This window comes from Anarhichas minor, unplaced genomic scaffold, assembly GCF_050575085.1.
Source record: "Anarhichas minor isolate MPS153535 unplaced genomic scaffold, ASM5057508v1 ptg000067l, whole genome shotgun sequence".
Lineage (NCBI taxonomy): Eukaryota > Metazoa > Chordata > Actinopteri > Perciformes > Anarhichadidae > Anarhichas > Anarhichas minor.
The window spans coordinates 2,616,256-2,629,021 of NW_027466513.1; the positions used below are offsets into that span (position 1 = coordinate 2,616,256).

The following is a 12,766-nucleotide window of genomic DNA, read 5'->3' on the forward strand; positions in this document are numbered from 1 at the left end:
GGATTTTTCTCTAGTTTCAAGAAGGCAAAACGTGTCCTGAAATAAAAGAGTTGTGTTGCTGGGTCTTGCTGTTGTCAATCATGTTGCCTTTTGCCTTCATGCTTTTTACGGGTGTTATAGTTACTATTATCGCCATTTTGGGGTGGCCACTTTCTCCAAACCCCTTTTATTGCCAGTTTTATGCTGCCAGTCTTAACCAGCCCCCGACCGGTAGGAGCTGCTAGTGATAACGTGCATTTGTACTGAATTGAGAATCGAATTCGAATCGGAAATCGTTTAAAATCAAGAATCGTTTTTTTTAATTGAATCATGACCCCATGAATCAAAATGTATTTGTGAATACTGAGATTCACATTCCTAGACCTGAGACACAGTTATTCCTTTCCTTTTTAATCACACAAACATTGACATGTATTGTCGAAAAAATAGACTTGATAGCTTCATGTCGTGGTCACGCCCATGAGACGGAGCTGAGACGGAGTTGAGACGCACGCCTCCACAGAGACGGTGCAGACATCTGTGTAGATTAAAATTAGAGAGAAAGTGAGAGTGTGAAACGTGCGAGTGATAAAACCCGTCTGACACACTTGTGGTCTAGGCGGGGGGTTAAATGTGGGTTGTATTCATCACTCGCACAATTCAGCAGCGGCCCTCACAGAGACACCTGGCGGAGATCAGCGCTCTACTGAGTGCACCTTTCTAGTTTGAGCTGGATTTAGTCTCTGCCTCGTGTGTTTGGTTATTGCATTTCCTGTGTTTTATTTCTATTTAAACTGTAGCTGGTGTGCCGTCTTGGCCAGGTCTCCTTCAGAAAGAGATTACTATCTCAAGGGACTTCCTGGTTGAGTAAAAGAATAGAAAGAAAGAAAAGAAAAAGCCTAAATTGATCCTTATGGCTTTGTTAGCCTAATTAAGATTACAGAGATAAAAAGCATTCTATTTGGCAGTCAGTACAAAGTGTTTTTACTCCATTTCTTTATTCAATTTCACGACAGTCTTTAGCATTTTAGCACTTGTATCAATGTTTTTTTCCAAGTGAATGGATCGGACACATCCAGTCGGTTGTATGTTTGGTATTTCGACAGGATATGACTTCTGCTTACTCTAACATCACCTATTACTCTGTCTTGCAGTGTCACATGGTGTTTATGTTTATTTCATGTAATAAAAAACATGTTTTATTTTTTACGAACCCTTCCACAAGCAAACAAATTACTCTCTGATGCACTTGCAATTTTGATCAGACTGACAAAACCAAACCCGGCCTCTTTCAAGTTTTCAGTACAATGTTGTGGCCCCTGGTGTCGAGCTGTCAGTTGAATACGTTTCTGTAGCGAGCATCTGATGTCCCTACGACCAACCGTTTTGCAGCACATCACAGCTGGTAACACAACTTAGAAATTGCTGAAGCTAACCCGCTTATCGCGCTTAGTAAGACATGTTTTGTGTGAAGCTCAAAGGACAGCTGAGGCTTACAATATGCAGCTTCGACTGATGAAAACTGAACCAGGTGTGGCAAAAGTAATATGATACCGTGGTCTAACGTGATCTCACTTTTTACACAACATTTTGCTTTACGGTGTACAAATACATAGATCCCAGGGAATTTGGACAAGCGTATGAGGGGGTCTAACATTACCACCAGGTCCTGAATGCCCTGTGTGACATTTTATGACCACATTGGCAAGTACCACCCTTAAAAGACTGCAGTGAGATGAGGATTTAAGAGGTTTTCAGTGTGTGCTTCACTTTGTGCCTCTTAAGTAAAGAGCACTGTGGACTTTCCTTCACTTCACCTTCACTTTCAGCACAGTAGATCACCTCTCAAAAATGTGTCTTCACATTCATTTTTTAGAGTAGATTAGCATAAAAAAAAGCACCCCGTAGTATAAAATGTTATTTATTTTAATAGAATTTCCATCTGCCCATCCCATTTAAACAAGTACTTTAAGAGTTAATGAACACATTATCCTCAGAGCAGACCTTGACTGTGAAATTAATTGGACAACATAACATCCCTATGGCATAAAACTCCATTTAACGCATAAATATTGGGTAGTGCTCAGCTGAAAAGCTGGAAAATGGGTTACTTAAGGCAAAAAATGATTAATGTCAGCATTTTTTAGAAGCACCGGTGACAATATAACCTCAGGACTTGGACAGAGTGCTCAGACTTATTGAGCTGCCAAATGGGTAAACAAATTATTTTTGTTACACTTGATGACAAATTGTTAATCTCATGACTTTTAGGAGCACTCTGAAACGCTGTAACACTCTCTTTTGGTTTAGCCACGTCAAAAACACCAACTTAATCTTAATCTGCTCTTTAGATTGTACTATGTTCAAAACTCACAGCCATTAAAAGCGTCACTATTGTGCCATAGCATAATGTACAAGGAAAGAATAGAATACAGAAAAATATGTATAGCTGAACATGTTAATACATTTAATGACAAACTTCCTTTGTTGGCAGAAAGGAGCACATACTGTAGGACTGGCCTTTTTTTTTTCTTTCACTCAGTGTGTTAACATGCACAGATTTTCAATTTGACTGTTACCAGATTATGAAATACTCCAGTTATTAAAAGTGATGTATAGTAAAGTTGAAGCCCAGTTGACAAAGTTGCTTATCTATGACAAGTAATGGAGATACGGGCTACTCTGCTGATTTTATTCTGCTCCAACTGGTTCTTAATAAAAACAAATGAAAAAATCAATTTCAGAGAATCAAAATCCCAAAATATGTTTTTTCAAAACATGGAATTTTCTTATAATAATACAACTTCTTTCTCTAAATGTTAAGATCTTTTCCACAAAACTATTACTTAAGTCTTATAATACCGTTACTCTCCTCTCTCAACATTTTAAGTATATGTTTGTAATTTAATAACTTCTTTCTGGAAACTACATCTTTATTTTCTTAAAATATGACTATATTCACTATCCTTTTTTCATTGATCTAATACCACCCCTAATGCTTGTGTCGTACCCGTCAATTACTTGATGGGACAATATAAAATGGAGAAATGACTTTTAACTGTTCAACAAGCATTTCAAGCAACAGCAGCTGGGTTATTGTGCTTTGTACATCAATCAAAGCAAAAGACGGCATCAAAATCCCAACAACAACATATTTCTCTTAAGTTGTGCTAATAGAAAGATTGTACCTGCAGACTGATCTCCACATCTTTCCAGACAGTATCCCGCCTATCATGTTTATTTCTGGAAATCCAGCAGCTGTGATCCATGTGCTTTATTTTAACCTTTACCTTAACTTGGTTAAACACAGTAATCTGGTTGTTGAGTGCATGTTAACATACTGATTGAGTATTGCCAATACAAATTTACAGAAATTTGAATATTTAAATTCAACATTTGCTTTTAAAGATTCAGTCCCCGAAGTAAAAAAAAAAAAAAAAAAAGAAGTCGAGGGTATAGTGTCAAAATGCGTTTGCTGCTGTGCAATTTCTATCGCTCATAAACCGAGTACATATTTGAAGCGAAAATAGTATGCATCCCGACTGCAGTTTGTACGATTACATGGCCTCCATTCGAAGTTCACATGATTTTCATGTTGAATTGTATGGGTGCCTCAGTTGGACTGGCCTCCTCTGGTTCCTCTTTACGGGGCACATATTCAACCTCTATACTTGACTTTGTATTGTGTTTCCCTCGACTCCAGAGGAACAATATTACAAGACAGAAGAGGACCACTCCGAGGAAAGAGATAAATCCCATGGTGGTTGCGATGATGAGGGTCTTTACATCAAACGGGAATGGAACTGAGGCCCGGGTCACATTTGCACCTTCCTCGCTGGGCTGGTTTGAAATGAAGGCAAACGTCTTGTTTGGCTGGTGTGGCCAATTGGGGGAGTAGCTATGCACAAAAAGGTGAGCAGCTTTGGTGTCGTTGCCCGCTGCATTGCTTGCAATGCACAGGTAGGTGCCGTTGTCTTGGATTTGGGCGTAACGCACCTCCAATGTGCCTTCAGTAGACACCGAAAGTCTTGAACCCGCAGTTTTCGTTGTGATGTAGTCCTTCTTAGGGGAAAGCCACATTATCACAGGGACCGGATCACCCTCAGCTTGGCAAGTGAAATGAACCGTAGTTCCTTCATCTACATGGCTCTCTTGGACCTTGTAATCCATGATCTTGGATTTCTGGCAGATGAAATAGTCAGAAGGGAGAATATCTGGGAAGTCCTTGAACTCTTTTCCTTGAACAACCTCTGGTGAAGCGCACATGGGCTGTTGTCTGTTAAAATTGAGCCTCCACCGCCGGCGGAAGACCCAGAGCAAGCGACAGTCGCAGGCCAACGGGTTTTCATACAACGCCAGAGTTTCCAGGTTCCCCACTGAGTGGAAGACAGACTCCTCTATGGTGCTCAGGCTATTGCTGGATACATTGAGTACACGGAGGTGGTTGAGTCCTCGGAAAGAGTAGGGCTCAATGGCAGCTAATCTCCCACCAGCCAAATGAAAAGCCTGAAGCTTCTGGAGATTGAACAGTTTGTTCCCTTCCACAGTATGAATGGGATTGAAAGACAGATTCAAAAAGCGGAGATATCTGAGGTGACTGATGGCTTGGTAGGGGATGACGGTAAGATTACAGCTTGTGATGGACAGTGATGTGAGGTTGAGCCCAAACAAGCATTTTCCGGTCATGGTATCCAGGGCAGGCATTTGGGAAATCTCCAGCACTCTGAGCCGATACAGCCTCTTAAAGGAGTAATCCCTCATGACAGTGACGTTGAGATAGCGCAATCGAAGTGACAGCAGGTTATGCAGATGGCTCAGGGCATCAGTGGGCACTGAGGCCAGATTGCATCCCTCGATGTTGAGGCTTTCAAGGTTGCTGAGGCCATGAAATGATCGGGGGGAGATGAATACGAGGTCGTTGTCACCGACCTCCAGTGCCCTCAGGTTGTACAGCTCCTGGAACATATAGTCGAGGAGAATGACAATTTTGTTCTCGCTGATATCCAGCTGGGTGAGGTTGGTCAGGCCTGTGAACACCCCCAGCTGAATGAGCTTGAGGTGGTTGTTGCGCAAACCTAGAGTCCGAAGGTTCATAAGGTTGCCGAAAGCCCCAGGCTCAATGGATGAGATCGTGTTCTCGTTAAGCTGCAGCTCCTCCAGCTGAGGGTAATTAATGAACTCCTCGGTCCCCAGAGTTTTCAGGCGGTTCTTGCTCAGGTCCATCAGCTTTGTTTCGGTGGGTATGCCCTCGGGAAGAGCTGCCAGTCTCCGTCGGTGGCACACGACGGAGCGCTCCTGACCGTTGCAGTCGCATCGGGAGGGGCAACCGGTGGTGGATCCGGAAAGGACGGTGCCCAGCATGAGGATCAGGATGGGCTGCCAGCATGCCACCAAGTAGCTGTGCCCTCCTGCCTCCCCCAACACCATCCTACTGCTTACCTGTGGAGACATGGAGAAAGAGGAGTGGTGTTAAACAAATGGCAATGACAATATTGAACAATTCCGTGTCATCTCTTATTAACAGATGGAGAACATGCCATCTATGTCATTCGTTTCTAAGATTAGAAAATTGCACCAAATCAGGCTCCTATTCAGCCCACGATCCCGTTATGTTTTTTATTAAATGTGTGAATAACTATCGTGTGTCCTTGATTCTAACTGAACACACTCCTGACAGCTTTCAGGAAGCAAAAGCTAAATGGAAACCATGTCAGTGAATAGACTTTTACATATCTACCTGGATATGTCTGCCCAAATATATACAAATAACAAAGGATTGATTGTATTTTTTTGTCTAATAATTAATTTACTGAAATGCTTTCCTTACATTTCATAAAAGGTTTGATAAACATTGCTTTACAATTACAATTTTTGTGACAATGAACCATTGTCTGATACTAATGAGTCCTCCCATGTTACAGGCACCATTTAGTCTATTTTCTTAACATAACCTACAGTATGAGCTCAATACATTTCTTACATCAGAACTTTTACACCTTTAAGAGCCTATCAGCCTTTCCTTGCATAACATTTCACTATGGTGATTTTCCTCACAAGTAATGAAATCAGCCAATCAATGAAAGGACTTGGTCACACAATATAACCACCCTGCTGCGCGTCTGACTTCAGAGCATGCTGAACACAATTACTGCCAATATCAGTGACACATTGTCTCCGCTCACACAGACTGTTTTTTAATTAGCAGCAAAGAAAATGACGTGGTATATCTTTAAATGGCTCCCTGAATTATTTGCAAACTTAACACATCCTATGCCACTGCTGAGCTCCTGACCTTGCGGTGACAGAAAACAGAGATTGCTGCCAAGCGGTGATAAATGGAGAGAGGGCGATTGTCAGAGGACTTTAAACCCCTATTTGATTTTGACTCGGGGGAACTTTAACCTGCTAAAACCTTCAAGCTCTGCTTCTCCCATCAATCACGCGATTTCAGTCGAAGCTTTAACGGGTGGGACACACTCTGAGAGCAGCCTCATGCAAAGTAAGAGAAATCCGGCTGTGATTCGTTTCCATTTTGGCATTTTTATCTGAACAAAAACAGGTGAACACTGAAGCAAAACATTGGTGTGATGTGATAGACAAGTAGTATATTGCTTTACAACGGGGAACTAATTAAATTCCACATTATCGTGATATCATGAAAGAACAATCACTGATGTACAGAATTGTGTCTTTTAGATTTCAAAGAGGAACTTTCATTATGAGAGGATAATACAGTCTGTCAGAATATTTATCATGCGTGGGCGCTGAATAGGCACTGCGTATTCTGTCTGTAACTCACTCGCAAAAGTGCTTCGGTGGGAGCGCTTCAAATTATCGGTGTAGTGCCTTTTAGAAAGCTCTTTGGCTGTCTACCACGCTTTTGCAGCTTTAAAACATATATTAAACTTGATAGCGTAGCTTAGAACGATTCCGCTTTTATTGCACAAACACAAATTAAACATCACCCTCTGTGTGAATGGGAACCGTGGGACTGGAGCAGTTCGGATTGTGGTCTGAGTAGTTCCAATGGAAAACGGTAATTGCAGCTTCCGTTTTCACTTCCTCCAGAGCTATTCATTTCTGTTGGCTGTATATGTCAGACGCATCGGGGTGTCAGTCCAGTGTGTGTTGTGTGTGTGTGTGTGTGTGTGTGCTGTTTTTTGTACAATGCTCTATACACACAGACTGTCAGAATGAAAGCTTAAGTGTCCATCGGTGGTTCCTTGGTGAACTCCCACTCCAGTCTCGCACTAATTACATGAATTTGCAGATGGATGGCATGGACACTTGTGTAAAGGGATGGCGAAATATCTTCTCAGACAAGACAAGCGCACATTTACCTTTGATCCGTTGTGACGGATGCTAAACCTTTGAGTGAAATGGAAAAATTATACTAAAAGCAGAAAATGGGTGACGTGTTTATCTGTGAGTGTGATTTTATATTTCGGCCACATGAGTCAAGAAGCGGCTCGCTGATGTCCTTGCTAATCGAAAAAAAACAAGCAAAAGCGAATGCGGTGGTGAGTTTCTCCCTGGAGTACCATGCATGATGTATGATTCATAGTGTCGTGAGGGCAGGGATACTATCAGTGGAGCCTGGCCTCACGGCTCAGATCTGCTCGCTGTATCACCACTTTGTTTTGACCTCGAGCTGAGATTGTGAAAAAGATAGACCTGGCAAGTGACCTCTCAATTACTACCTTATATACACCGTTTTGAGTCTTTATGTCTTTGGATTGGGGTTTAAAGTCTTTGAATTGAAGTAAGAAATCCATTTTAGCTCTTGATATGCAGTGAAGGAGTGGAGTGCAGCCCTTTTTCCTCTCTCCTGTCCTTGTTTGACCGCTTGCATTTTCTCCGCGGACCTCTCACCCTGCCGTAGTCTTCTCTCAAAAAGCATGTCTCGGCTCACCATTAGTCTCCATATTATATTTCGACCCGTTCTCACTCCCGATGCGCCACATGAACACAGGCCGGTCAGTGCTCCTCACCCGTCTGACACGACACAGGGTTCTGCCACTCACCCATTGTCCCGTCAGTCATTAGTCACGTGATTCACATGAGTCGCCGGTCACGTGACCCATTTGTCTCGTGTAAGTCATAAGCCAGTGAAGGTAACATCAACCGAGCTCTTTTCCCATACCCAACTAAGTGGTTTTCATAATTTCCTGAAATGCTTTCGTTACCTTTCATAAGAAAAAAAAAAAAAGATCTGAATTGAAATGATTTCCTGTGGTGAAGAGAAGAAAAGTGATTCTGCTTGCGTTTTCTCCGCGGAGCTCTCGCCCTGTCACAGACTTCTCTCAAAAGCATGTCTCAGCTCGCCATGAGTCTCGTGTTGCCTTGAATCCCTGCTTCTCCTCTCACATGGCCTCGTGGTTTGATTCGGGGCAAACCGAAGAGAGGTGTGTGCCGCTAATGGTTCAATGGATTTCTGCAGGCAGAATGCAGACACGTGAGCTACAGGCATCGGTGCATTTATGCCCTTTGGTTGCTTTTAAGTACGCCGGTTGTGCTAAACAAACCGGGATATTTACACTATGAGGAAGTGGAAACTGTACTGTATTTGTCTGCCGTGTCCCTGTCGGATAGTTCCAACTTGTGACATCTGTCTCGAATCATCAATGCAGCTTGAGTTCTGAGAGTATTTCCCTTGATATATTGAATTATTTAGCATTTTGTTTTGCTTGATGTGCATGCAGTTTGGGGCACGGATGATTTGATTTGTGATTTCTATTTTTGGTTTTCTTTTCATAGCTGACAAATGCTGCTTATTGACATTCAAACATATGTCCCAACTTTTGCAGCGTTGTAATTAAATTACAATTGTATTCAATTCAATTAGATTTGAGGTCCTTTTTCACAGGGCTGGGCCATAATTCAATATTATTTATTGTGTTTTAGTGGAATCTTTGTGATGAAATCATATATCTCAATATCGTAACATAAAAAACAAAATAATAACAAGCACATACCAAAGATGTTGCTGTAAAGTTCTTAATTAAATGAGAAAATACTCTTACATACATTTTTCAAGTATTTAATGAACAGAAATATACAAAAAATAGACTTGTGCTTATTACATGTAGACTATTTACTTAATTATCAGCAAAACGGGATATATATATATATATATATATATATATATATATATATATATATATATATATATATATATATATATATATATATATATATATATATATATATCTTGCTTTATATATATATCTTGCTTTAAGATATTAATTTCATAGGGATAGAAAGTTTTGGCCATATTGTACAGCTGTACTTTTCATGAAGGTCTTACTTTATTTTGTCATGAGAGCATTGTCTTTTGGGAAACACCATTTACTGACCTGAAAAAACCTGCAATGTCTTTGTGGACAAAGTTTTTACACCTCACACATGGTTCAGTCTGTGATCCCCCCCGGGGATCAATAAAGGCTCATCTCATCAACAGGGGTGCAATGGAACACAAAACGTAGCCCCATCACGTTTGTTTGCCGATCGACAGGGATTGCGAATCGTCGATGAGTCCTTTTAGGCGAAAAATACACAATATAAAAGATTGTATGTTTATTGTTTATTTCTTTGAAAGATCTTGGCATTAATATGTATTAGAGTCTGCTTGGATCTCGTGTTATTCTCATCTATTTTATATTGCTGTGAAACCCCTTAAGTCCTTCAAACAACTTAAAGTTTCTTGCCAAAAACTAAATTTGACAAGATTACATTTGAACACATCGTGATGTCATTATAACCTTCGCCCAGTACTCATTTTTACTGCGTCGAATCACGGATCAACTATGGTCCGTTAATCTTATTTTTGCGCTCTGATTCTAGCATCCATCTTCTTCATTACAGTCTTGGACAATGTGCTCATCAGCACCTCTCTCACACTTGTCGTTGGCAAACAATTCCCAAACAACTTTTCATTATTGTTCAGAGAATAGAGGATTAAACAAAGAAAAGGAAGCTACAGCAGCAAGTAGCAAGTCAAAATGATTTTAAAAGATTGCCTGAAATCACACGTTTGTGTTCAACTGACAAATTAAAGGCAAACATTTGAAAGTCCAAAAGCAAACAAACAAGAAAAGCTTGTGGGCTGCATAAAAGTGACAATGTCTCTTTCAGTAGACTGTACTGCAGTATGTGATGTCTAAACTGCAGATGGGACACAGATCTCCACCATGTGCAGATCTGGACACGCGACAGCTTCACATACCAACAGCTGTGCTATTACATAAAGCCAACGACCCGCAATAATGATCAAATACTTGCAGGGTGAATATAGACACTTAAGAACCGCACTGCCAGCTAATCTGCATCCTCCAGAGGAACGAGCGGTGAGGTATGAGAAATCCCGTGAAAACAAATCCTCCATGCAAGCGTTGGATAAAGGTAACAACCCCTGCAAGCCAAAAAAGAAGCGGCATGGCCTGACGCGCCACCATGCCAGGATCAAATGATTGGAGAAGGCGTGCATGTGAACGACTCCTGTTGAGATGCAGAAACACACCTGCATGGGGTCAGTAAACTCCCGCTCTCCTTCTCTTTTTGTTTTAACAGCAGTATCCTCTCTCTAGCAGGGCTAGAGAAACACACACTTTTACCTCCCAAGTTACCGCACACAGCACACCTACACTATAGGAGATGGTGTCAACAGAGATTAGAGGAGTCCAGATAATCTACAGCAAATGCACAGAAGCTTCTTTTTGCAGTATTCGGAACACTTTTTTTTATTAAAACAAGCTTTCTGCAGTGTTTTTGTAAAATTATTTTTTGGGGCTCTCTCACCGTCATCCTACCAACACATTCTATACATACAAGGACTACCGACAAGAAGAAACTACCATCAGAGCAAAATGTGAACTTATATCTTCTGAAAACATTATTAGTTAATCATGTGTAAAGCACACATGAGAAGCTCTGTGTGCTTTACATTAGCACCAATGGCAAACATGCTACCCATCTTTTCCGCATTGAATAATTGGAATGACAGAATAAAGCACCGGTGAGATATGACAAAAAGTATCCCGGAGAGCATCTGCAAAGCTCTGTGCCGCTGTGTTAACAATCATGATCAAAGAATCATAAAATTGTTCATAACATTATATGAGAACAGCAGGAGGCAGGGAGAGGAGGTTTGTAGAGATGTCTGCCTTCTCTCCATTATAATGGAACTATATCGGCTGGCGGTGCTCAAAGCGCCAAAGAAATACATTTGTAAAACTCAAGAGCAATGTCTCTTTCCAGAAATCATGACCCATTTACTCCAGAGAATCCCCAATATCTCCAAAAGTAGGCAACTCAAACCAAAGCAATCCAGACTGATAAATTGCACTATGGATTTATATGTATTTTTCTGGGGGGGTGATGTGGAGCAGAGGTCCGTGACTGGGCAAATAAAAACCTAACCTAAAGACTGCTTATCCTATTATCCAAATTCATGCGGGTATCGGAGCGTTTGGCATTCTCTCCGGGTGGTTTTTAGTTTGACAGGTGACACTGAAGATTAATGTTTCCTAAGATGCCCGGGGACACGGAGCATTTGATCATAGAAGCCTGTTCTCCACCTAAACTATCACTGTGGTTAATGGAACTGAAAACAACAGTCTCCATTAGGCTGTCCAATTGACTCCGTCTGTCTTAAAAGTATCTTTACTGCACTCTGACCAACACTGCATTCATCCAGTTGACAGGAAGAATGGCTGGTAGTGGCGGATGCTGGCCAAGCAGGTAATGTAATACTTATTCAATCCCAAATCTAATGAAAACAGAAAAACTATCAGTGCCATCATGAGAAAAGCTTTTTATTTTCTAATTGCATGAACACATTTCACAAAAAAAAAAATGTCTCTGCATTGTATTTCTCGCAGAATAAAGCAATAATTAGCATGAGCTTTAACACCGGCTTCTCTGCTGCGTATGTACTCTCCTGTAGTGGCATACTTCCTCATGTCCAGATTGCAGACTGTGTAGCACACCTCCACAGGACCAGCTCTATGTTCAAAGGCATCCCAAGGGGGCCGGCCAATAGCAAAGTCAGTAAGAATTGCATCCTCCTCACGTGTTCATCCTCCATACTACTGACCTGGAAATAACCAGCATCAAGATCAGAAGGCCCCTCTCATCTCCTGTGTCAGTGGACGAGACTAATCGCCTTACATCCTCCATCGTTTGTTTGACACTCACCTTATCGTGACCTGATCAGCGGTAGTTCATCGTTGGCGGCCACAGCATTTCTTAAAAGGTGCCCAGGTCAGCCGGCTCTAGCAATTTCAATAATCAGGTATTTTTCATTCAGACATGTTGACATGTCACAGTAGGGGTACACATGATAATGATGGCTGAATTCCATTTAGCTGCTCCAGTTTTAGGGTCCTGGTATTGTGCATCCATCGTTTATGTCATTGGTAATAACAGCTTTTCCTGCTGCGACGAATCAAAATGTCTGCTCTAGAAAAAGAGCCCCTTATGGAATTACAACTCTAGATAGAAGAACTATGGTGTATCACAGCAACAAGAGACTCCCAGTTACACACTTGGTTCTATAGGCCACAACAAAAATAAAACACGCACTTCTTCTCAGTATCTGGCTTTATTAAGATCACCTAATGTTTTCGGATAGCCTGCCTTCATCGCGGTGGTGCGACGTGTTTTAATTTAGATGGATTTGTGTGCATTCTCAACGCTTAAAAATGGTCAATATGCCAACAGACAAACTTCAACAGAGCGCATTCGCCTGAACCCTCTGCCGTGCAGACAAAGACTCTCAATCCATGAA

The 12,766-nt window shown here is 41.4% G+C and overlaps 1 protein-coding gene across 1 annotated transcript; it reads right to left on the minus strand.

Moving 5' to 3' along the window:
- Positions 1 to 2,759: 2,759 nt before the first annotated feature.
- lingo1b (leucine rich repeat and Ig domain containing 1b) lies at positions 2,760 to 5,430 on the minus strand. The gene has a single exon (XM_076078717.1). It carries the CDS (start codon positions 5,428 to 5,430, stop codon positions 3,559 to 3,561), a length of 1,872 nt encoding a protein of 623 aa, XP_075934832.1. The 3' UTR covers positions 2,760 to 3,558.
- Between the last annotated feature and the right edge of the window lie 7,336 nt (positions 5,431 to 12,766).

Bases quoted from the DNA above. Each gene is read 5' to 3' on its own strand.
- lingo1b (XM_076078717.1), bottom strand. From the start codon at position 5,430: ATGTCTCCACAGGTAAGCAGTAGGATGGTGTTGGGGGAGGCAGGAGGG.